The 23498-nt window shown below is 43.7% G+C and overlaps 3 protein-coding genes across 7 annotated transcripts; 2 read left to right on the top strand and 1 right to left on the bottom strand.

Annotated features, from left to right (window-relative positions):
• Positions 1-82: 82 nt before the first annotated feature.
• On the bottom strand, positions 83-4504 carry LOC109745452 (uncharacterized). 5 transcript variants are annotated; one of them, XM_020304572.4, is made up of 6 exons: positions 4170-4504; positions 2379-3444; positions 2118-2285; positions 1879-2019; positions 1626-1790; positions 83-1553 (listed from the first exon to the last, which is right to left on the bottom strand). In XM_020304572.4, exons 2-6 carry the CDS (start codon positions 3355-3357, stop codon positions 394-396), a joined length of 2613 nt encoding a protein of 870 aa, XP_020160161.1. In that variant the 5' UTR covers positions 3358-3444; positions 4170-4504; the 3' UTR covers positions 83-393. The 5 variants fall into 5 exon arrangements, with proteins under 5 accessions (XP_020160161.1, XP_020160163.1, XP_045090885.1 ...); XM_020304574.4 differs by having other exon boundaries at positions 1879-2016; positions 4170-4502; XM_045234950.2 differs by having other exon boundaries at positions 4419-4437.
• A 5140-nt stretch (positions 4505-9644) lies between these two features.
• On the top strand, positions 9645-11579 carry LOC109745458 (putative H/ACA ribonucleoprotein complex subunit 1-like protein 1). The gene is made up of 4 exons (XM_020304581.4): positions 9645-9865; positions 9965-10113; positions 10505-10620; positions 11036-11579. Exons 1-4 carry the CDS (start codon positions 9712-9714, stop codon positions 11187-11189), a joined length of 573 nt encoding a protein of 190 aa, XP_020160170.1. The 5' UTR covers positions 9645-9711; the 3' UTR covers positions 11190-11579.
• Positions 11580-12639: 1060 nt separating this feature from the next.
• LOC109745453 (uncharacterized) lies at positions 12640-23251 on the top strand. Its single transcript, XM_073511921.1, has 5 exons — positions 12640-12777; positions 18224-18843; positions 20188-21567; positions 22077-22214; positions 22753-23251. The coding sequence occupies exons 1-3, from the start codon at positions 12640-12642 to the stop codon at positions 20549-20551; spliced, it is 1122 nt and encodes a 373-aa protein (XP_073368022.1). The 3' UTR covers positions 20552-21567; positions 22077-22214; positions 22753-23251.
• The last annotated feature ends 247 nt before the right edge of the window (positions 23252-23498 follow it).

Raw genomic sequence — 23498 nt, 5'->3', positions numbered from 1 at the left:
AGAATTGTAGATACTATAGAAGTCACAAGTCTCAACCAGGCTACATGCGCGCGCGCGCGCACACACATACACGCACTTCCTGTTGAGTCCCAAGTACTGATCACTTGTTTATAACAAAATCTATAGGCCACTTGGTATGTTGTTACCCACTTACTATGTTCACATCCAAGACAAACTGACTCGTCTCACAAAGAAAAGAAAACAAACACATGCCAGTATACTTGCCAAGTTCTTTTGTGTAAAATCTCCCTCAATAGCCAAAAACAAAATTCCTAGATGTAGCGACCTAACAACAATTTCTTTCCTTTTGGGGCACAAAAATATACAATGTACAAGTTGGGTGGGAATCTGGTGCACGAAGAGGTTTTGTGTGAAGAGCTAAAATCCACAATGCTATTTGCTCTCAATGGCAATAGCTCGGAGTTCTCTGAGGTTGCAGGCAATTTCCCTTATGAATTGTGCGCCTTCTTTTCCATTCTTAAGGGAGTTTATGCTGTGCTCGAGGAAATCGCGGTCTCCTTCTAGAGTCTTCAATCTTTTATTCAAGCTCGAGATTTCCTCTTGAAATGTGGATAGGTCAGCCTCCCCCTTAGCCAAGAGAATGGACTCTTGTGTCCCCTCTATAGCATCTGAATTTGATAAATCTGTAGAAGTATTGTTGTTGGAGTACAAGTGAAGCTTCTTCTCCAGCTTCCTCAAACTTTCTGATATGTATGCCCTCTCATCTTCAAGCAAAGCTGCAGTGCTATGTTGTTCTTCAAAGGGGAGCTGATTGTCTTCTTTCTCTGTTGGCCCTCCGCCTCCAGACTGTGTCCAGCACTTTTCAAGCTCGGCTTCCAATTCCTGTATTTGATCTTCTCTTTGAGCAAGTAGCTCGTTAGCTTCAGCGAGCGCTTCGCCATCGTACTCTGCTTGCTCCTCCATCATCCTCTGGTAATGAGACGCTTCCATCTGCATTGCAGCCTTCTCATCCTGCAGCCTGGTGATCATGGCCAGTGCTTGGTTTGCAGCGATCGCCGCAGCATTCCTCTCTTCTTCCAGCTCCCTGCAGAGGAGGTGTATCGACTTCCGGTCTAGATCAATCTGTCGTCTCAGCCGGTCGATGGTGCTCTCACCTTCCATTTCGCTGATAATGCTTCCGTCCAGTGATTCCAGACCAGAAACATTTCTCTCGAGCGAGATTCTTCTTGTTATGTTCTGCACTATCAAATCATCACCACGCCCATATGTGCGTGGGCTAGGGCCTGGATCAAGCCAAGTTGCCTCGAGCCCCCTGGAAGCCGAGAGTTGTGAAAGCAGTAGCCTTAGTTCTCCATTTACACTAGCCGAAGAGCCTTTTCCAAGAATCACATCAGTCAAGGTTGGGGATGGGAAACCACTCATGCCAATGGCAAGATTGTAGGCTTCGTTCATGCTAATCTGAGTGCTAAGAGATGGTCTCCTTTCAGCAACCGTTTCAATTGTTTGGGGATGTTCCTCAATGGCATCAAGACCCTGAGATACCTCACCATTTGATCTGGCAGCAACTGGTGGTATATGAGGCTCTTTCGCATCTGATCAAAATGGTTAAATATAAGGACCACATTTAAAATACTGTGCTGGATGGAAGGTACAGACTAACAAACCTTTTGCTGGCAAATCTTTGGAAGTTGAACTGGAAGGATCATGTGATGTCAGTCCATTTATTCCGGTATCACCAGTCCATTCAGCTTTTTTAGGATTATCTTCAACTTCAGCAGGAGTTTCTGAATCGACACCAACCTGTGAAACGGGGATATCCCCGAAATTATCTGAAAGAGAGTAGAAATGAATCCCGAGATTCAGTTAAGATAGATAAGCGAATGCTACAGTGGAGAAAGAGAGGCAAAACTAAGAAACCTTTCGGATATGTTTCTTCTGAAGCAACATAGTGATAGTCCTTGGGTACTTGTTCACTTGTAACTGGATCATTAGCCAATGTGCTTCTCTGGTGAAACATGCCACTTGATATAGCAGTGATTTCTCCCCCCTGAGCTTCTTCTGGATCATATTAACAATTATTTGCTGTGTCATGATGGTTTGATGATAAGAAATAAAATGTCATTCATTTGGTATGAGTTATTATCAGGATACCATACCTTTTATATTTTTGTCCGCTGCAACAGCATAGTGTTGTTCGAGTATTGTGAATTGAGATGTATATGGATCGACGATGCTGTCATTCGTCCTCTGACATGATTCAGTTTCACCAATAATCTTAGGTAACTCATCAACTGGTGCAACTGGAATTTGGGGAACAGTGGCATCTGCACAATTATCCATGCAATTATAGGATCTGTCAACACAAAAACAAAAGTGGAAATAGTGGAAGTTATCCAGGTTGGGAAATATGATTTTACCTTCTAAAGATAACTCTTCAATGGCAATTAGAGGGTCATGCTGTGATGCTCGTCTTCTGGACGAGATGTCCTCTGCTTCCATCTGGCTCCCACTAATCACACTGTCAGGGTCATAATTGGGAACATGATCTGCCGAACATGCATCACCGGAGTCAGTCACTTTTTGTTCTTCCTGAACATTCATTTCAGATGGCTTGGCCACCTCAGGGTGTGGAACACCTGGTATCTCAAAAACTGCATCTTCCTGAAAGTCTCTCTTTTCCATATCATAGGCTTCATGAGGGGGAGAATCTCTGCCATCATCAGCACAAGGAACCTCAACCTCGGAGTCAGATGTCATCTGTAGAGCACTGTATCTCTCATGAGATGTATGATCACTCTGGTGGTAAATGTCTTTGGTTTCAAATGATTCGTCCAGTTGCCATGATACAGGATAATCCGTGCAAATCTTTGGTGACTTAGCATATTGGATCTCTCCACTCTTCTGAGAGAACAGCGATACGCTCCGTTGTTCAAAATGTTGTGCACAACATGAACAAATTCTTGTAAGAGGAGAATGTAACACATCATCACCCCCCTGAGTAGTATTGAGTACATCGACATCCACGGCGGGCTCATCTGTGTTGTCATTGTTGTTTTGTTTCACTTTTGGAGCAAGTGAGCTACTGCTGCATCCATCGCACATACTTTCCGCGCCCACAAGTTTCTGGTGTAGGCGGCAGAAGGCCAAGGATGAGAGCTCTGACTTGTGAGTTTTGCAGATCAGTTCCCTGTAGAAGCATGGTTCCTCATTGCCGAGGACATGATCTAGCCTTGAGCAGAACGGACAAGGTACCGGTAGTTTGCAGAGACGGGCAAATCTGGTGATGAGGAAGGAGTAAACTGCGTCGATGAATAGCAGAAGCATCAAGATCCACTCGAGCAATGCCGATGACAGTGCGATGGGCAATCGTCGCAGGACTGTCATCCTTGTTCCCATTGTCCAACAGTATACTCGAATCTTCACGACAGTCGCTCCAACGCGCTGTTTAGATGGTCAGAGGTGGTTGGTGTTGAAGCAGGACCTCTACAAGAAGTCAAAGCAAAGTTAATAATCAGCAAAGTGTCTTACAGTTAATCAGCTTGGTGATAGAATTAACAAGATTTCACTGGAGCTGTAGGCTAGAGACATCAGGATTCGGTACGATTAAAGCCTTTATCCTATCATTGAGAAGGTGAATGGTAGTGTCATTGCAGCGATATAGGTAGGTTTGGTGAAGCATAAAGCCAGTCTTAGCTGGAGTGAGAGACCGAATGCCAGGTTGGAAAAGCAATTGATAGCAGCAAGTGTCGGGCACCAACTACAGTGGCTAATTGGCAATCGCAGATACACGGGACCAAGAGAATGCTGGAAGATTTTAGCCTAAAGCCATCTCACATGAACAGGAATAAAAGAAAAGGTTTTTTCGGAGGAAAATAATAGCTGGAGAAGCACGGACATAAATTATGCAGGACAGATGATCCCCAGAGTAAGCCGAAACCTGTTCAGAGCTAAGCAGCTAATGTCCACTAAGCATCGTCCCAAATTCCACATAGAATTAGCACCGTATCCCCAAGAAATCATCAGGATGAGTACAGAATCAAGCAAAAGCAGCCATGGAATCAAAGCTAATAAGGAAAGAAACAGGGTAAGCATAGTTGATTCCTTGCAAGTTGAAAGACACTGTCCCGAAAGCAAACTAAGCTCAAATCACGGGTCAGCCACGGAACAAAATCACAGGCCGAGCGGAGATAGAATTAGTAGAACCTCGCCTTTCGATCCAAGCCGATAATCAGCACGCCGCGAGGGATCCCGATCTGCGGCGGTGGTCGGAGCAGACGCCAAAAAGGAAGGGGGTGGCGGGCTTAAGGCTGAGCAGAGCAGCATGAGGAGGAGGAGCAAAATGATGAGGCGGAAAGGTGGCAGGGAAATATATTCTCCCCACCGCCGGAACGAGCCAAAACCGAAAGCGGGGGCAAGTGGCCGGTGGCCGGTGGCGAGGCCACGACGGGGCGGCGTACCGAAAGGGAGAAAGCCGGCCTCCGCGGGCCGGGCCGGACAGCGACGCGGGGCGGTCAGACGAGGGCCGCCCAGCCGAAAGGCGTGCGGTGGTTGAGCTCCTCCGTCTCTTGGTTTTAGTTGGTCTAGTGGTCACTCACTGCTGCTGAGTAGACTAGCGCTAACGGGGTTGTTTAGGCTGCCCCGCGGAGAATGACGTCTCGATGTGAATGGAGGAATCATATCAATAATGGAGGACTTGAATGGATGATGGCGGTATTAATTGGGAGTCTGACTCTTCACGCCTTGGGGGAGTTTGGCCCGGTCTTCAGGCTATCAAGCTAGAGAAGAATGAAATTCGCACGGCCACGCGGGGCAGGCGCGTGCATCCAAGAAACATCTGCAGAGCGATCGATTTGCTTCGTGATCTAAACGTATGTTTTCATGGAAATTGGCTGAAAAATGGATGAAAATTCTTAATATTTAGCCTGTACAAATACTTTCACGGTCCGTTATCATACGTCTTTCTACCCACTGGCAAATCTAGGACGAAAATATATTAATTTTTGAACAAAATTTTAAACCTGCTTAGCTAAATAGCCATAATTTCCTAGTCCATTTGTCAACCTTCCTAGAATACTACTAGAAACATGTAGTATTTACTGGGTTTTTTGAACCAAATTTTGTTTCTGCTTAGAGCATCTTCAGCCGGCTAAGGCAAATTCGGGCCCTCAACCGCCCTCGGACGCAAGTATCTCATATCCGATCATATATCCATACTAAACCATGCAACATTGATGGAAACTACATAGATCATAGCCGGACGTAGAAACGGACATACAAATGCACAATCCGTTCACCAAAAGATCACAATCGGGTTTGCGCACGGGCCGGGAGGGGCCAGCGCTGGCGGGGGAGAGGCGAGGAGGCAGATCCGGAACCGTCCCCTCCCCCCTCCCGTGTCCACCTTGGATCTCTCGGGGGCAATGCGGAGGGCCAGCTCCTCGTCGATGTCGAGGTCAGAGCCGGAGCAGCTGCCAGAGCTCGACATGCTCGCCGGAGTCGTCGGATCAAATCGAAGAAATCGGAGTAGGGGAAGATGAGACGGAGCGAGAGCGGAGTGAGGTAGGGTTACCGGATTGGGGATATTTGTGGGGATGGAGTGGGCTCGGGGTGGGCTGGGCTAACGTGGCGGACGTGCCCGGGCTGCCCCATGTCCGCGCTATATTTGGACTTGATATGAGGGGCGCCGGACGGCCCAGGCGTTTGAGGTCCGTTTGAGGCACCTGTCTGGATCGAAATTTCGTGACCAGACCGTCCGCCCCGGGCGTTTGAGGCGGATTTGAGGCGTCCGGCTGTAGATGTTCTTAGCTAAATAGCCATAGGCCCTGTTTGGTTCAGAAGTCCTAGGACTTTTTCTAGTCCCAACTAAAAAGTCTCTAGGCCCTAAAAAGTCCCTCCCTGTTTCAGGGACTAAAAAGTCCTTAGTCCCTCCCTAGAGGTTATTAAATGACATGTAAAAGACCATGTTACCCCTACTATACAGAAAAATATCAACCAAACGACACCATGGGGCGGCGGGGCAATGAGTGCAGGGAGAGGCATTGTTGGAAAAGTCCCAAAAAGTCCCAAAAAGACTCTCCTTAAGAGTCTTCTTCATTTAGTCCCCAAAAGCAACTTTTAGTCCCTAGTAGTCCCTCCGGTTTGGTTAAAAAGTCTCTAAGAGGAACTTTTTCTAGTCATACACCAAAAAGTCTCTGAAAACAAACACCCCCATAATCTCCTAGCCCATTTGTCCAAATGCCCTCAAAGTTTTTCCATAATACTATTGAAAACATGTACTCCCTCCGTCTCATAATGTAAGACGCTTTTTGACACTAGTGTAGTGTCAAAAAACGTCTTACATTATGGGACGGAGGGAGTAGTATTTACTATATTATTTTCGGATTTTTTAAGCGAGTGTAGCCATCTTTTGTGATAAAATGGATTGCACTTGTGTTCGCTCAGGAAGATATGCTGCACTACTACTGTTCGCAATGACTATGGGCATTTAGCAGTTAGCAGTTGGCTGTTGCTATATGTACTGTTCATCTATAAAGTCCGTGATTTTTTTTTTACAACTCGCAATTCAAGGTATCTCATCTTGAAATTTTTCACACATACACTTTACATCTTTGCATACATGTATTTGTTTTCAGAATTTTTTTAAACTGAAATTTATGAATTTTTAATTATTCAAAATAAAGGGCTCCATGGAGTTTGGTCTTCAAAATGCCCTACTCATGTAGTAGTAAAAATAAAACGTGTTTTTGAGAGTAGGCTAGAGCCTGTTTAAGCCTAGGTACTGGACTCGCCACTGTTTCTACATGTGCGCATGTTACATCACAGATTCCGTTACATACCTGTCCGACGAGTTCCTTACACCGTTCATCATCTTCTTTCTTCTTTCTTATTCTGTTTCCTCTTAGCTTCCTGTTCTATTTCCTCCTCTTTTTCCATATTTATTTTTCTTGTGCAATTACTTTCCTTTACGTGATGTGGACCCATCCCTTCGTCCTGTCCTACCTTTTCGCAAATTCATGTCATCGTTCTTCCCCTGAAAATTTGCTACTTTTTTTGCCAACTTTCGATTTTCTCCTCTTAAATATTAATCCTTCTATTCTTTACAGTTGCATGCTTATATTGTGAAATATTAATTTGTTGAAAGACTTCGTTGCCTTCCTCATGAAATTTCCCCTACCAGATATCATTTCCATTTCGTCCTTCAAAGTGCACTGTTTTTTCTATGATTTGATTTCATTTCTAGTCCTAACATTTTGATTCTTGTTCTACGAAGTTATAGTCTACGAAACAGACTTTTCTTTTTTCGAACCAACCTGTGGTTGGATGGTTAGACGGACTGTGGTATCCCCAGCCCACCAGGGTTCAAATCCTGTGCTCGCATTTATTCCTGGATTTATTCCAGGATTTCCGGCAATGCACATTCAGTGGGAGGAGAAGTTCCCGTTGACGACGAGATGCCTACGGTAACTTCGTAAATTTCAAGATGATATACCGGCTCAGTCTTTCGGAGGTGCTCATAGGGGTAGGGTGTGCGTATGTGTTCATATGGGTGAGTGTATGCGTGTGTATATAAGCGCTTGCATCTGTACCGTGTTAAAAAAAAAGCAGACTTTTTTTCTTCTGGAACTTACCTAGTAGCTTCAGTTTTGTAGTACGTAGCAACTTGTGCCCATTCTGCTGCTTAAATTTCTAAAAACTTATTACTGCAAATAGCCAACAAGTCGTGCAGCCGAGGTACCTAAAATTAATTTTTGTGGTCTGTAGTTCGCAGACGCCTCAACTTCTTTCTCGCTCTTCTTTTCCCCTCATCTTATTTCTTTCTACTATTATTCTGTAGATCTACTCTCTTCATACTTCTACTGGACGTTGCTGCCATTGCTTGTCGGATGTCGATGATGACAATCATCGACGAGCACTGCAACTACTGCCGGTGGTACGTCCCCCTTGCAAGTCGCGCTACAGAAGAAAACCCCAATGGACCTCAATGCAAATCATGAAATGGAGGTAAATCTCCATGTATCCTTAATCTCGTTCAAATCAGGTCCGAGTACTTTTCTTTTACTAAACCGGTTGTTGGCACTTTTCTAATGCCCAATTTCTAACGACTTCAGCGGCTTGTGCGACGAGGACAACATTCTGAAGAACAACTACCTTTCCCTCTTTTTTCCACCAAACTGTAAAGAAAGAAAGGCAAGTTTGAAATATTTATTCGAATCTTGTTCATCAGATGTCTAATTTATTAGTTAGTTAATTATATTTTTTTCATAACTATGTGCTCCCTTATTGACTGGACACGATGTATATCCAATATTCTTTCAATTGCCTCTAATTATTTCATTATGTTTCCAAAGTTTTGCCTTTTAGACCAACCCACATGTCCTTTTAGTATGTCCTGATTTCATACAGACTTCAACATAGAACTCGTACCAACATTTTACGGACCAATACCTAGGGATACATAAATTCTGTTTGGATACCAATTTCATATTCATGTCTACCTATTTGTAATTTTCATGTTTTGTCACATGACACATTGTTATCTGAAGTATAGTCTTTTAGAAAATAATATCACGAACATACAATCTTCTTTCTGTAAGAATATTCAGTTCATAATTCTCTGTAAGAATACTTGGCTTTTTCTTCCATTTTTCTCAGGCTATCCCCTGCTTTGCAAGAAATGATTTCTTAAAACACATCAACATTATGAGATATGTTTTAACTCAAGTTACATCTTTGCTTGAGACAAAAGAAGGATTCGATTTTGTTGTCGATGTCACCAATAATCAAGAAAAAACATATTTCATCGGCAACTCTTGGAGAGAGTTCTTATATGTGTACAACCTGAACCTGGGATTTCATAAGGAGATGGACCTCACTTTGTGTGTTAAAAATGATGTCAGTTCTGTATATTATTTTGTTTGTGCGTTTATTTGCACTGATGGCGACTTTTGATGCCTAGTGTATGTAATCTGCTGTCTGGTTGTGCTTTATTATCATGGGTGGCGAACTTTGATGTCCAATGAATGTACTATGCCGTAATTTCTTTATCGTATAGTCTAGATTTATTCTTAGGACATGTACAAAGGTTCTATCTTAGCAATGCCACATAGGATAAATGATAAGGTGGAGGAGAGAGAAGTCATAAGAAAAGGTTTGTCTTCTCTTATTTAAGAGAAGACAAGAGATGATTTATTAGCACAATATGTCTCACCACGTTTTTAAGAATAACTAGTTATTGAAGATAAGGCTAAGAGATAACCCATTATAGACATGTTTTTTTGTCATCTCCAAATTACATACAAGACTTAAGATAAGACTATTTTATCAACCATTGTACATGACCTTAGTTACTACTCCCTCCGTTCCTAAATACTTGTCTTTCTAGGCATTTCAACAAGTGACTACATACGGAGTAAAATGAGTGAATTTACACTCTAAAATATGTCTACATACATCCGTATGTGATAGTCATTTGAAATACCTAGAAAAACAAGTATTTAGGAACGGAGGGAGTATAATCTTCGGCGGAGGCCAACGGGTCAGAACATTATCTGTTTGTCATCAGTATAAAAAAAAGAGAAACAAAACGAGCAACCAATATCTTGCTATATATGGGCCGAAATGAGTATTGGGCCCATATTGGACTTCATGGGCCCAGGTATGGCCTCCTCCACTAAAACCCTAACAAACCCCTCACCCCTCGTCGCCGAAACCCTTCCTCGCCCCCGCCCCCGCCCCCAAACACCCATCGCCATGCGGCCACCGAGAGGCGGCGGAGGTTTCCGCGGACGCGGCGGCGACCGAGGTGGCCGCTTCGGTGGAGGCGGCCGCGGCGGCGGCGGTAGGGGCCGCTTCGGTGGAGGCGGCGGCGGGTTCCGCGACGAGGGCCCTCCAGCCGAGGTCGTCGGTGCGTGGTTTCTTTCAAGTCCTAACTGTCCGAGCCCTCTTCTTTTCGAGACTCCGGTGAGTTTGATGTCTCTTGTTTTTTTGTTTGTTTATTATGCAGAGGTGTCGACGTTCCTGCACGCCTGCGAGGGGGACGCGGTAACGAAGCTGACGAACGAGAAAGTGCCCTACTTCAACGCGCCCATATACCTCCAGAACAAGACCCAGATCGGCAAAGTCGACGAGATCTTCGGCCCCATCAACGAATCAGTAAGCGCTTCCTTCCCCTCATCATCAATATAGTGCCTGCAAAGTTTTGACCAACTGGTCCATCTGTTGTTAGGCAGGATTTTTTGCTCGGTTGGAGCTAGCAGTTTACCACTTCAAATTTAGAGTCTTGAATCTCAAGGCATGTGAGAACTGAGTTTGGTTCTCCATTTAGTACAGTTGAAAATGTTTGTTTTGGCTGTGTGGCAATGCCGTAGCGTGTTTAATAATTAGGTGCAACTTTTAAGATGACTGAATGCCTTACCTGATTGTTTTTTTACCTCTGTTGTTACCATTGCTCTAAATTTTAGGTCTGCTCATGCTGCATATCTTATAAGTTTGTATCGTCTGTAGTATCATGCTGCATATCTTATAAGTTTTGTATTGCCTGTAGTATTTCTCGGTCAAGATGTTCGAGGGAGTCATTGCAACATCTTACAACGAAGGTGACAAGTTCTTCATTGACCCCATGAAGCTGCTGCCCCTCTCACGCTTCCTGCCGCAGCCAAAGTAATGATCTGTTTACCTGTCATTTCTTTTGCATTATTTACTCTTCAGTCTTGAATATGGAACTTAGCAACATGTCTTTTCATGGCTAACTCTTATTCAGTTCGTAGTGTATTGATAAGTTTGAACTGACTACGTTCTTCAAACTTGAAACCATCAGTGTCAAAACTCTTGCAGACAGTCTGTGTGAAAGAGGTTATAGGATTTTCCTAAGTCAAAACTTTGCTAAGTTTGACCAAGTCTGTATAAAAATATCAGCAGCATTCTTAGCATTAGTATGAAACGAAGGGAGTACCATTAGTGTACATGTGGAAAATGCATATGAGAAACCAAATAAAGTGTTCAGCATTTGTCTAGTTACAGCTTGATAACTTGTTAGTTGTTTGATAGTCTTTTGCTTTGCTTGTTGTATATGCAGGGGCTCGACTCCAAGAGGTGGTGGTCGCGGTGGAAGAGGTGGTGGTCGCGGTGGATTTGGTGGCCGTGGTGGATTCCGTGGAAGAGGTGCACCAAGGGGTCGTGGACCTCCCAGGGGTGGAGGGCGTGGTTTCAGAGGACGAGGCAGATTCTAGGATGTAGTTTTTAGTTTGCTGTTTGTTGAAACATGATGCTCTACATTATCTGTTCAGCTGGAAACATTATGCTAAGTCAGCTGCGAGCGCACTTTGTGTGGAAGTTGATTCAAAGTGCACTCCCAGGGGTGGAGGGCGTGGTTTCAGAGGACGAGGCAGATTCTAAGATGTAGTTTTAAGTTTGCTGTTTGTTGAAACATGATGCTCTACATTATCTGTTCAGCTGGAAACATTATGCTAAGTCAGCTGCGAGCGCACTCTGTGTGGAAGTTGATTCAATATTTGTATGAATGAAATGTTGTCAAGTGTTGAGTTAATGTTGGTGTATCATAATTACTTGTAAAGGTGCTTATATAGTGATAACATTCTCGATATTGGTATATTATCCGATTAGTATGCCGCAATTTGGTGATGCGATATCAGTGTGTGTGTACAAGTAGTTTTACATGCTGTCCTGATGCGCCGGCCTGGTTGCTTTCTGTGCAATCATCATCAACGGAGCCGTCGTCATCATCTAAATGTGGCGCGTAATTTTAAGACAGCAACAATTTTATGAGTGACATCTAATATTGTGATCCACCACAAAGACAGCAACAATCCGGACTGGTATTCTGTGACATCTAATATCAGGGCCTTCAATTTGTTTTCCCGTGGCGCGTAAAACTACTGTCCTAATGGAGCCGTCGTCTATCATCTAATTTTTCTTCGGGGAAAGCACCAGTGTCCAGTCCTTGCGATTGAACTGCCATCTTCAGTGTGTGTACAAGTAGTTTTACATTGCATAATACAGTACACTAGAGGACTGCGGTGGAGGATGCGCCAGCTCGGTGCCGTGCAGGCAGCGGCGGACCCAGGAATTGAAGTTAGCCGGGGCGAACATTTAACGTCTAATTTTTTTGGCACAAATGCAACTCTATTCAACCAAAACTCATACTCCCTCCGTTCCTAAATACAAGTCTTTTTAGAGATTCCTATACGGACTGCATACGAAGCAAAATGAGTGAATCCACATTCGAAAACATGTCTATACATTCGTATGTATTTTGTATTGAAATCTCTAAAAAAAGATTTATATTTGGGAATGGAGCAAGTATCATTCAACAACAAAAGAATAAAAAAGATTTTAAAAACTAGTAAACTGCTAACGTGGATTCTTGTTGCTTGAAATGCTCACTTATTCACAATATGATCCCATTTCAATTTCCAAACGAGCTACAAAATTGATTGGGGAACGGCTGGGTCTGGCTAGGTCGAGGGGAACGGCTGGAAGCGATTTCTCTATCGATTGGGAATTTCCTTCTCTGTCGTTCATCAATTGCAGTACAGATCGATTGGGCACTTGGGCCTGTACAGTGGGCTGTAGTAATTATAAAATGTAGCCCAGTCCACTAGCGGACCAGCCCAAATCTCTGAAACAGAGAAACAGCGCCACCGGAGGAAAGATAAGTAGATGGGGTTCGATACTCCGCTGCCGGCGACCCGGGGCGGCCGCCCCAGCTCGCCCCAATGGTGGGTCCGCCACTGCGTGCAGGCGCTCCTCGAGGTGTCTTGCTGCTCGGCAGCCCCCTCGCAATCCCACGACTCGTCAGTATGCTCAGCTGCCATTGCATCTGGGAAGTTACATCCTTGTCATGTTTAGACAAAAATGAGCCTGATATCGACAAATATATTTCCATTCATTAAAACGAGTCTAGTAAATTGATTCTTCCGTTGAAAGAGCTACACGATAATTGTTTGCAGGATCAACGAGGAGCCAGCGGCAGATTCATCTTAGGTGATATCTTCTTATATGTGGATCCACCAGACACAGTTTGTCAGCACCTTTATGATTGACAAAACCTTCTGGTTGCATCATATACAACTCTTCTTTAATAAATCCATTAATGAATGCAGTTTTGACGTCCATTTGCCAGATTTCATAATCATAAAATGCTGCAATTGCTAACATGATTCGGACAGACTTAAGTATCGCTACGGGTGAGAAAGTCTCATCGTAGTCAACCCCTTGAATTTGTCGAAAACCTTTTTACGACAAGTCGAGCTTTGTAAATAGTGACATTACCATCAGCGTCTGTCTTCTTCTTGAAGATCCATTTATTCTCAATGGCTTGCCGATCATCGGGCAAGTCCACCAAAGTCCACACATTGTTCTCATACATGGATCCAATCTCAGATTTCATGGCCTCAAGCCATTTATCGGATAGCTTCTTCATAGTTCGAAGGTTCGTCGTGGTCTAATAACATGACTTCCACGACATGATTACCGTACTACTCTGGTGCGGAACGTGTTCTGGTTGACCTACAAAGTTCAGTAGTAACTTGATCTGAAGTTTCATGACCATCATCATTAGCTCCCTCTCTAGTTGGTGTAGGCATCAAGAAAACGGTTTTTTCTGATGTGCTACTTTTCAATTCGAGAGAAGGTACAATTACCTCATCAAGTTCTACTTTCCTCCCACTCACTTCTTTCGAGAGAAACAACTTCTCTAGAAAGGACCCATTCTTGGCAACAAAGATCTTGCCTTCGGATCTGTGGTAGAAGGTGTACCCAATAGTTTTCTTAGGGTATCCTATGAAGACACACTTTCCGATTTGGGTTCGAGCTTATCAGGCTGAAGCCTTTTGACATATGCATAGCATCCCCAAACTTTAAGAAATGACAGCTTAGGTTTCTTGCCAAACCATAGTTCATACGGTGTCGTCTCAACGGATTTAGATGGTGCCCTATTTAACGTGAATGCGGTTGTCTCTAATGCATATCCCCAAAATGATAAAGGCAAATCGGTAAGAGACATCATATAACGCACCATATCTAATAAAGTACGGTTACGACGTTCGAATACACCATTACGCTATGGTGTTCCAGGTGGCTTGAGTTGTGAAACAATTCCACATTGTTTTAAATGAAGGCCAAACTCGTAACTCAAATATTCACCTCCACGATCAGATCATAGAAACTTTATTTTCTTGTTACGATGATTCTCTACTTCATTCTGAAATTCTTTGAACTTTTCAAATGTTTCAGATTTCTGTTTCATTAAGTAGATATACCCATATGACCTAAACATCATGCAGAGACACCAATATGACCTACCTCTCAATTCGAAGTTTGGTATGCTACATCCTAAGTGCGAAGGGGTCATGGGCCAATCGCCCTAAGCACTCCTGCATGTTGCGTGGACGACCAGGATCAATCCTGGCTACCTCTTTATACAAAGCAGGTGCTTACGCGGACCACCCTGGCGCGTGCCGCTCAATTGTGACGTGTGTAGAGCTTTCGGAAGAATCGTACGATGCCGAGCGCCCATACTTATTCCCGCGTGGTGGTTAGTACGAAAAGGCCAGAGGCCTACAGATCACATATCCAAACCCGTTAGTGTCTTGGGAGCACGGGGAGACGATCAGTGATCCTGTCGCCTTGTCTCGAGGACTTACGACAAGGGTTAGGCCCATCCCTCTCTAAGCGATCTGCCTGCCTGGCTGTGCCTCATAATTATCTCGCAGGTACCCTCCAGGTCAACCCGACTCACAAGAAACCATCGGGAACTCAGGTCCACCTCTGCCGGGGGTGGTACCACCTGTCCCTTTAGTCGCGCGGAAATAGTAGACAGGGAACGGGTAAGGGTAAAAGTGTGTCCGTGTTCTTCAAAAGTGTGTCCATGTTCTTCAGAAATTATCTCATGTGCAACCTTCTTAGTTATGTCTTTATAATAGCATACCAAACTTCTGTGGATCGTCATTAATGAATGTGAATAAGATTGGACTGCATACATCAACTTACAATATGATGCACACATCGTTCTTGTTTACATAAATAAGCTTAAGTAGCACCTAGGTTTTTAGCAAAGATCATGATAAGTTTCTCTAGAAAGAAGTGAGTGGGAGGAAAGCAGAACTTGATTAGGTAATTGTACCTTCTCTCGAATTGGAAAGTAGCACATCAGAGAAAACCGTTCGCGTGATGCCTACACCAACTAGAGAGGAAGTAAATGATGATGATCATGAAACTTCAGATCAAGTTACTAATGAACTTCGCAGGTCAACCAGAACACATTCCACACCAGAGTGGTACGGTAATCCTGTCCTGGAAGTCATGTTATTAGACCACAACGAACCTTCGAACTATGAAGAAGCTATGATGAGCCCAGATTCCAATAAATGGCTTGAGGCCATGAAATCTGAGATAGGATCCATGTATGAGAACAAAGTGTAGACTTTGGTGGACTTGCCCGATGATCGGCAAGCCATTAAGAATAAATGGATCTTCAAAAAGAAGACGAACGCTGATGGTAATGTCACTATCTACAAAGCTCGACTTATCGCAAAAGGTTTTCGACAAATTCAAGGGGTTGACTACGATGAGAATTTCTCACCTGTAGCGATGCTTAAGTCTGTCCGAATCATGTTAGCAACTGCAGCATTTTATGATTATGAAGTCTGGCAAATGGACGTCAAAACTGCATTCGTTAATGGATTTCTTAAAGAAGAGTTGTATATGATGCAACCAGAAGGTTTTATCGATCCTAAATGTGCTGACAAAGTGTGCAAGCTCCAGCGATCCATCTATGGACTGGTGCAAGCATCTCGGAGTTGGAATATACACTTTGATGAGGTGATCAAAGCATATGGTTTTCTATAGACTTACGGTGAAGCCTATATTTACAAGAAAGTGAGAGGGAGCTCTCTAGCATATTGTTGATTGGAAATGATATAGAATTTCTGGATAGCATAAAAGGATACTTGAATAAGAATTTTTCAATGAAAGACCTCGGTGAAGCTGTTTATATATTGGGCATCGACATCTATAGGGATAGATCAAGACGCTTAATAGGACTTTCACAAAGCACATACCTTGACAAAGTTCTGAAGAAGTTCAAAATGGACCAGTCAAAGAAAGGGTTCTTGCTTGTGTTGCAAGGTGTGAAATTGAGTCAGACCCAAAGCCCGACCAGGGCAGAAGATAGAGAGAAAATGAAAGGCATTCCGCATGCCTCAGCCATAGGTTCTATCATGTATGCTATGCTGTGTACCAGACCTGATGTGTGCCTTACCATAAGTTTGGCAGGGAGGTACCAAAGTAATCCAGGAGTGGATCACTGGACAACAGTGAAGAACATCCTGAAGTACCTAAAAAGGATAAAGGATATGTTTCTCGTTTATGGAGGTGACGAAGAGCTCGTCGTGAATGGTTACGTCGATGCTAGTTTTGACACTGATCCAGATGACTCTAAGTCACAAACCGGACACGTATTTATATTGAATGGTGGAGCTATCAGTTGGTGCAGTTCCAAGCAGAGCATCGTGACAGGATCTATGTGTGAAGCGGAGTACATAGATGCTTCAGAAGCAGCACATGAAGGAGTCTGGATGAAGGAGTTCATATCCGATCTGGGTGTAATACCCAGTGCATCGGGTCCAATGAAATCTTTTGTGATAACACAGGAGAAATTGCCTTAGCGAAGGAATCCAGGTTTCACAAGAGAACCAAACACATCAAGAGACGCCTCAACTCCATTCGTGAAAAGGTCAAGGATGGAGACATAAAAATTTGCAAAAATACATACGGATCTGAATGTAGCAGACCCATTGACTAAATCTCTTCCGCGTGCAAAACATGATCAGCACGAAGACTCCACGGGTGTTAGATTCATTACTATGTAATCTAGATTATTGACTCTAGTGCAAGTAAGAGACTGATGGAAATATGACCTGGAGGCAATAATAAAGTTGTTGTTATTATATTTCATTATTCATAATAAAGGTTTATTATTCATGCTAGAATTGTATTGACCGGAAACTTAAATACATGTGTGGATACATAAACAAATACCGTGTCCCTAGTGAGCCTCTACTAGACTAGCTCGTTGATCAAAAGATGGTTAAGGTTTCCTAACCATAGACATGAGTTGTCATTTGATAATGGGATCACATCATTAGGAGAATGATGTGATGGACAAGACCCACCCATTAGCTTAGGATATGACCGTTCAGTTTATTACTACTGCTTTCTTAATGTCAAATACATGTTCCTTCGACCATGAGATCATGCAACTCCCGGATACCGGAGGAATTCCTTGTGTGCTATCAAATGTCACAACGTAACTGGGTGGTCATAAAGATGCTCTAAAGGTATCTCCCAAGGTGTCTGTTGAGTTGGCATGAATCGAGATTGGGATTTGTCACTCCAAGTATCGGGGAGGCATCTCTGTGCCCTCTCGGTAATACACATCACAAGAAGCTTGCAAGCAAAGTGACTAAGGAGTTAGTTACGAGATGATGTATTACAGAACGAGTAAAGAGACTTGCCGGTAATGAGATTGAACTAGGTATGAAGATACCAACGATCGAATCTCGGGCAAGTAACATACTGACAGACAAAGGGAATTACATATGTTGTCATAAGGTTCCACCGATAAAAGATCTTCGTAGAATATGTAGGAACCAATATGGACATCCAGGTCCTGCTATTGGTTATTGACTGGAGAGGTGTCTCGGTCATGTCTACATCATTCTCGAACCCTAAGGTCCGCACGCTTAACGTTCATTGACGATATAGTATTATATGAGTTATGTGATTTGGTGATCGAATGTTGTTCGGAGTCCCGGATGAGATCACAGACATGACGAGGAGCTCTGGAATGCTCTAGAGGTAAAGATCGATATATAGGACGATAGCATTTGGTCTCCGAAAAGGTTTCGGAATGCACCGAGTATTCATCGCGTCAACGGAAAGGGTTCCGAGAGACCTACGGGGAGTATATTGACCTAATGGGCCAAGGGGATAAACACAGCAGCCCACAAGGGGTTGGCGCGCCCTCTCCCTAGCCGCCGGCCCTATAGGAAAGGAAAGGGGCGGCGGCTAAGGCAAGGAGCAGCCCCCCTCCTACCTTCTCCTCCACCCCCTAGGAAGAAAAGGGGGGCGTCATAGGGCAAGCGCCCAAGAGGGGCGGCCGGCCTCCTTAGGCGTGCCTTGCTGCCTCCCCTTTCCCATCTATATATATAACAGAGCTATTCTGTTACTATGGTGTCTATAGGGCCCGATCTGCACAAACCTCCCCACGCCCCGATCAAAAACTAAGAAAACAGACAAAGCCCACCCAGAACCCACGCACATCCACTCCTTTCTCGCACAGCACCGCCCGCCCCTCCCTACCCACGCGCTGCCGCTGCCGGCCGCTAGCCCCTCCCTACCCACGCGCTGCCGCCATCGGCCGCCCTCCCCTCCCTACCGACGCGCTGCCGCCGCCGGCCGCCCTCCCCTCCCTACCGACGCGCTGCCGCCGCCGGCCGCCCTCCCCCATACCCACACGCCGCAGCCAGCGCCGGCCGCCCATCCCTACCCACGCTCCGTCGTTCTCCATAGCCCAGCCAGCCTCCTCCCCCCGCCGTCACGCACCTCCTGGCCGGAGCTCCCCACTGCACGGCGCGCCGCCGCGCCCTGCGCACCACCACCCATCCCTCACCGTTGTTGCCCGCCAAGATCCAAGGCAGGGGATCTGGCCAGTCTCTCCTGCTCCCTTTGTCAGCCCCCCAAGCTCGTTGCTCGTCGGCCACCAGCTCCATCCAGGGACCCCCAGAGTTCCTACTGCGACGCCTCAACCTCCTGCTCTTCCATGGATTATTGCCATCCACCACGCCATCAGGAACACGATTGGTGAGAAAACACCTTCGTGCTTCTCCCCTCCCACTCTCTAGTTCACATACTGCCATCCATGGAGGCCATTTTTCTTGTAATCTAGATTTTTGATCCAACAGAAAGTTCAGGAGTTCTTCAGGGGACTGCTCATAGATGCAAACTACAATTCACTTGGGGGATGCTTTGTTGTGATGAGTATAACAAGTGTGATAGTGACAATTTTCAAAAACTTTAATAGTTCAAGTACATAAGAAAACATAAGTCCACTCTATAAAAACGACAATAGACGCAGAAAGTTCAGTTTTGCTATATACGATTGGTAATTCAGATGTGTTTTTTTGTGGTTTAGATGTCGGCAGTAAACTATGCAAACAATTTAAAAGTACTCAAGTCCAACTTGCAAACCAGTAGCAGTCCTATAGTGCAACATGCATCAAATTCAAAAAAATAGCAAACCTGACTTGAAGCAAATTGGCATCTGGTTGTTTATTTTGTAGCTCATCGTTTCTAATGTAAGCAAATGCTTCTATTCTAATCCAGTTGTCTTTTTAGCTCGCTTTTTCTAATATAATGTTAAAAGTCCACTAGATGAAAAATTCTGTGTGTTAGCTAGATCAGTACTAGTGCTCATCAGTACGACAAGCAGCAGTACTGATCAATACAATTTACACAAATACTAGTACTGATCAGTACTATTCTTAATGTTAAGAGTAACATCCATATAGGAAAAATGCTTCTATTATAACACACAATTTTTTGGAAAAAAGAGCACTAGTACTGTTGCGTCGTACTGACAAGGATGCCGTCTACAATTTTGAACTTATTGTTGAGTCGTACTAGTACTGATGAAAATGGGAAGCAAGTGTCACATGAATCCTCAATTAAATGGGAAGCAGGGCTGCAATGAGACCCTGGAAAATCACTATTTATTCTATCCTTTGTTCTTAGAAAAACATGGAAACATTTCTCTGTGTGTTAGAATATCAGTTCATGTAGAGAAGAATATGTTTCCTATTTGAAAAATTAATACATTATTATCAGTTCAATGTGTATTTTGTCTTTAGTTCATACAGAACAACCGTAAAAAATATTTTGATGTGTGTTAGAGTTTGACTTTATATTATATGGCAGCCCACTCCCTCCGTGATTGCACAATAGTTTGGCAAGAAAATTCACATCAGTTCAGGGACGCCCGCATCATGGCCTCACCGTGCCACCGCAATCTCTCCTTGATAACGCCACCGGACGAGTGCCTCCTCACTTAAAAGATGCATAGCTACTAGCCATAGGAACTTAATTCTTCAATGGTTGCAAACTGGTAATGTTCTTCTCCTTAAAAAATTTCTTTTGATTTTTCTATAGGTCTTCCCCTGTGGCTCCTGCCCTTCCTCCGACGTCATCCACTTTGAAGACACCGACGCACCCCATCAGGTGGTGGAGCAAGCATGGGGGAAAAAAGGACTCGCATCCCGCCGTCGCGCAAGCCCTACTTCCCGCTGGTGGCCATCTCCACGTAAGTTCGATCTGGGCACTGCCCTGCTCGTGCAACCCATTGTCGCCGGCAGCCGCTGCGGTCCCGTGCCTGGCACTCTCTGTGCGCACTGCCCAGGCCATTCACTGTCTCCACACAAGGCCGTTTGACGACGCAACTCTCAAGCAGATCACCCTTACCAGCACAAAGCCGTTCACCTCCGCCACAAAGGGAGTTGCTATTTCTTTTTGCTGATGCTCATGCAAATCTCATGCTACTTATGTGCTAAATTTGATGCTCTATAGTTGCTAGTCGAAATGCCTACGAGAACCAAACTATTTTGATAAAATTTGATGTTGTTGTTCCTATATTCTAGATGAATTTTGACCATACAATTTTGCTACAGCGGGGGATGCTTAGTTCAGTTCAAAGACATTATCATGTGATCATGGATGAGAGTCAGAGTCATCACGCATCCAATTTCTTTTGTTCAGTTCAAAAGCTAAAAATTATTTCAGTTCAATTCTTGATGTCGTCTTCCTGGTTACTTCAAACGTATTCCTTGCTTTAATAGTTTTTGCACTTTCCTCCATTTTCATGTGACACTTGTTAGATTGCTCTCAGTATTTGATGTATTTCATGCAACACTTATTTGATTGCTCAAGAGAAGTGTTATTTATTAGTGAATTTTCTTTTAGTGTAGATGTTCAATATGTATTTATATCAACAGCCCGTAATGAACAGTACAATCTATGTGTTAAAACATAACAGATCAGTTCATTGTCAGTACAGGCTCTGAAACTGCTCAGTACAGGTTGGGGAACATTTTTGGAATCACATATATATAGCGGTTGCTTCCAAATGAATTTGTCGTTGCTAGTACATTTTGGTAGCAGATGCTTCCAAGTGAATTGCCGTTACTACTATCTACGATGTTGCTGCCATGTTTTGTTTTTCTTTGAATTTACTATGTAACCACTACTCATGGTAACATCAAACAACAAATTTTATATGCCTGGCATGTTTGATCTGATTTGACTCCATGACCGTAGTGCAAAACAAAAAACTACAGTATCCTTGCTAGCTTGCAGCTGTAATTTTGATTGCACAGCAGTTTAATTGCATCGCCATCTCCTGGTGGGGCTTTGCTGCCGGAGCACCCTGGCCGTTCACAGCCACCACTCCAGGCCATTCAACGCCACCACCCCTGGCCGTTCATTGCCAGCAGCACCCTGGATCCCACCCCTCACCCTAGTTGTTTCAGTTATCGAGTGAGTTTCAGTCCAACTTGAGCTCCTTGAGATGATCATATAATTAACTTCAAAATTATTACATGGTCCATGTATTTTACAGAAAGTCCATGTAGTACTACATGGGAAGTACAAAAATTACTTCTAGTGAGAGTTCATTTAAATCTACAGGGTCCAGTCCCATATATCTTTTAACCAGGTTCATGGTGAAGCCCAGGGTGCTCGTCGGCGTTCACAAGAAGCAGGCCATCGAGAAGGAGCTGGGCGACATGGTGCAGCGGTGTGGCCAGTTCAACCACCTAGCTAATAGATCATGATTTTCTCTCTTTTGCCTATGTCTCTTAGTGTGTTACCCCTTCCTCTTTTCATATAGCGTATTCTGAACATCAGATGCTTTAAAAAATGTGTCGCGCAAGTTCAAGTATAGCTGCCGCAGGAGTTCAAAAATCTGAACAGTTTAAGCTCAACCCAATTTCAAGAACTGTTTCCTTTATAAATTGTTTGAAGTTTGTGATTTTGGCTCATGGCAGGAGCTCGTTGACGATGAAGGATGTGAAGCTTCACCACCATTCACAACTCCAGTATGGTCCAGTTCGTCATGAGGATTTGGAGCTTCAACTTTTCCAGTTCATCTTTCATATGCTTTTTAGTACATCTACTTCCTCATTGTAAGTCCAATTTCCCTTTTATGTTTCCAGCTTCCTATAGAACAAACGTGTGCTTGTGGTTAAGCATGAGAAATGAGCATCTGTACTGTCTCTTGGTTTATCAATTTGTAGAGCAAAACATGTACCAAAGTCATATTCTCAAAAAAGGCTCTTCTTTGCATCTTTCAGTGCTCACTTAGGTTGGCATCAAATTATTTGTTTCTTCCGATGCTGTAAAACTAGAATTTTGGGTATATCTTTTGGTGCATATTTCTGTCTGTATAAAACTTATATGTTACATTTTCTTGAGGGTGCATATTTCTGTCTGTATAAAACTTATATGTTACATTTTCTTGAGAAAAATGGATGCAACATTCACAACCGTTTTGGATAACTAAGTAGAATGACTAGTACTGAGAGCAAGTATTCTACAAATGTACATAGTATGATTTTATTAATGGATAAGGACATGAAATCATATCTTACTTCAAGTTTGAGCACACGACTATTTTGTATCTTTACTGTTTCTAATAGCAAGTTCTGCAATTGATCCGTCCAGATGGAAGAAGGAAATCAGTCCAACAGGTGCATCTAAAGTGACATGTCGTGCACCACCCACTCGTCCTCAAGCTGCTCGTCGTGTCATGCCGGCTTGCCATCAACCACAGTTGTGGCTCAACTCCCACGGTGCTTCCACGACCACCACACGCAGCCTCCCTCTATTGTTGCCCTCACCATGCTCTCCTGCGTATTGGCGGCCTCAACGAGCTGACTATGGTTGCCGCTCCTGCGTGCTGCAGTACGCCGTCGAGCTGGTCACCATTTATATTTTTGTTTTAAGTTCATTTGTGTTCTTGTTGTCAGGTCGCCTACAAATTTGTTATCGTTGTTAGTTCATGTGTGTTCTTGTTGTTAGGTCCTGTGCAAGTTTGTTATCAGTTCATGTGTATTGTGTTTCTTTTGTCGCTTCATTAGTACATATCCACCTACAGCCCGTTCAATGATGTAAGCCACACAAGTTCGAAAAGAAATGGATAAAACAATGGTGGTGGTGAAAAGAATACAACCCATTCAATGATGTAAGCCATGCAAGTTTGAAAGGATTCACATCAGTACAAACTCTAGAGGGCATGTATATTATTTGCCCCACGGAAATTCAAAATGGTAAAAGTTTAAGATGTAAAATGAGAGAAGTCCAGACCATCGTTGAAGTTGAAAAAAAAGAAACACACAAAACATTTTCTTTGTTTTAAGAAAATGTTGAAGTTGAAAAAAATGAAACACACAAAACATTTTCTTTGTTTT

The sequence above is a fragment of the Aegilops tauschii genome, chromosome 3, assembly GCF_002575655.3.
Source record: "Aegilops tauschii subsp. strangulata cultivar AL8/78 chromosome 3, Aet v6.0, whole genome shotgun sequence".
NCBI lineage: Eukaryota > Viridiplantae > Streptophyta > Magnoliopsida > Poales > Poaceae > Aegilops > Aegilops tauschii.
Note: the sequence above shows the minus strand (reverse complement) of the source record. Positions and strands in the feature narration are given on the sequence as shown.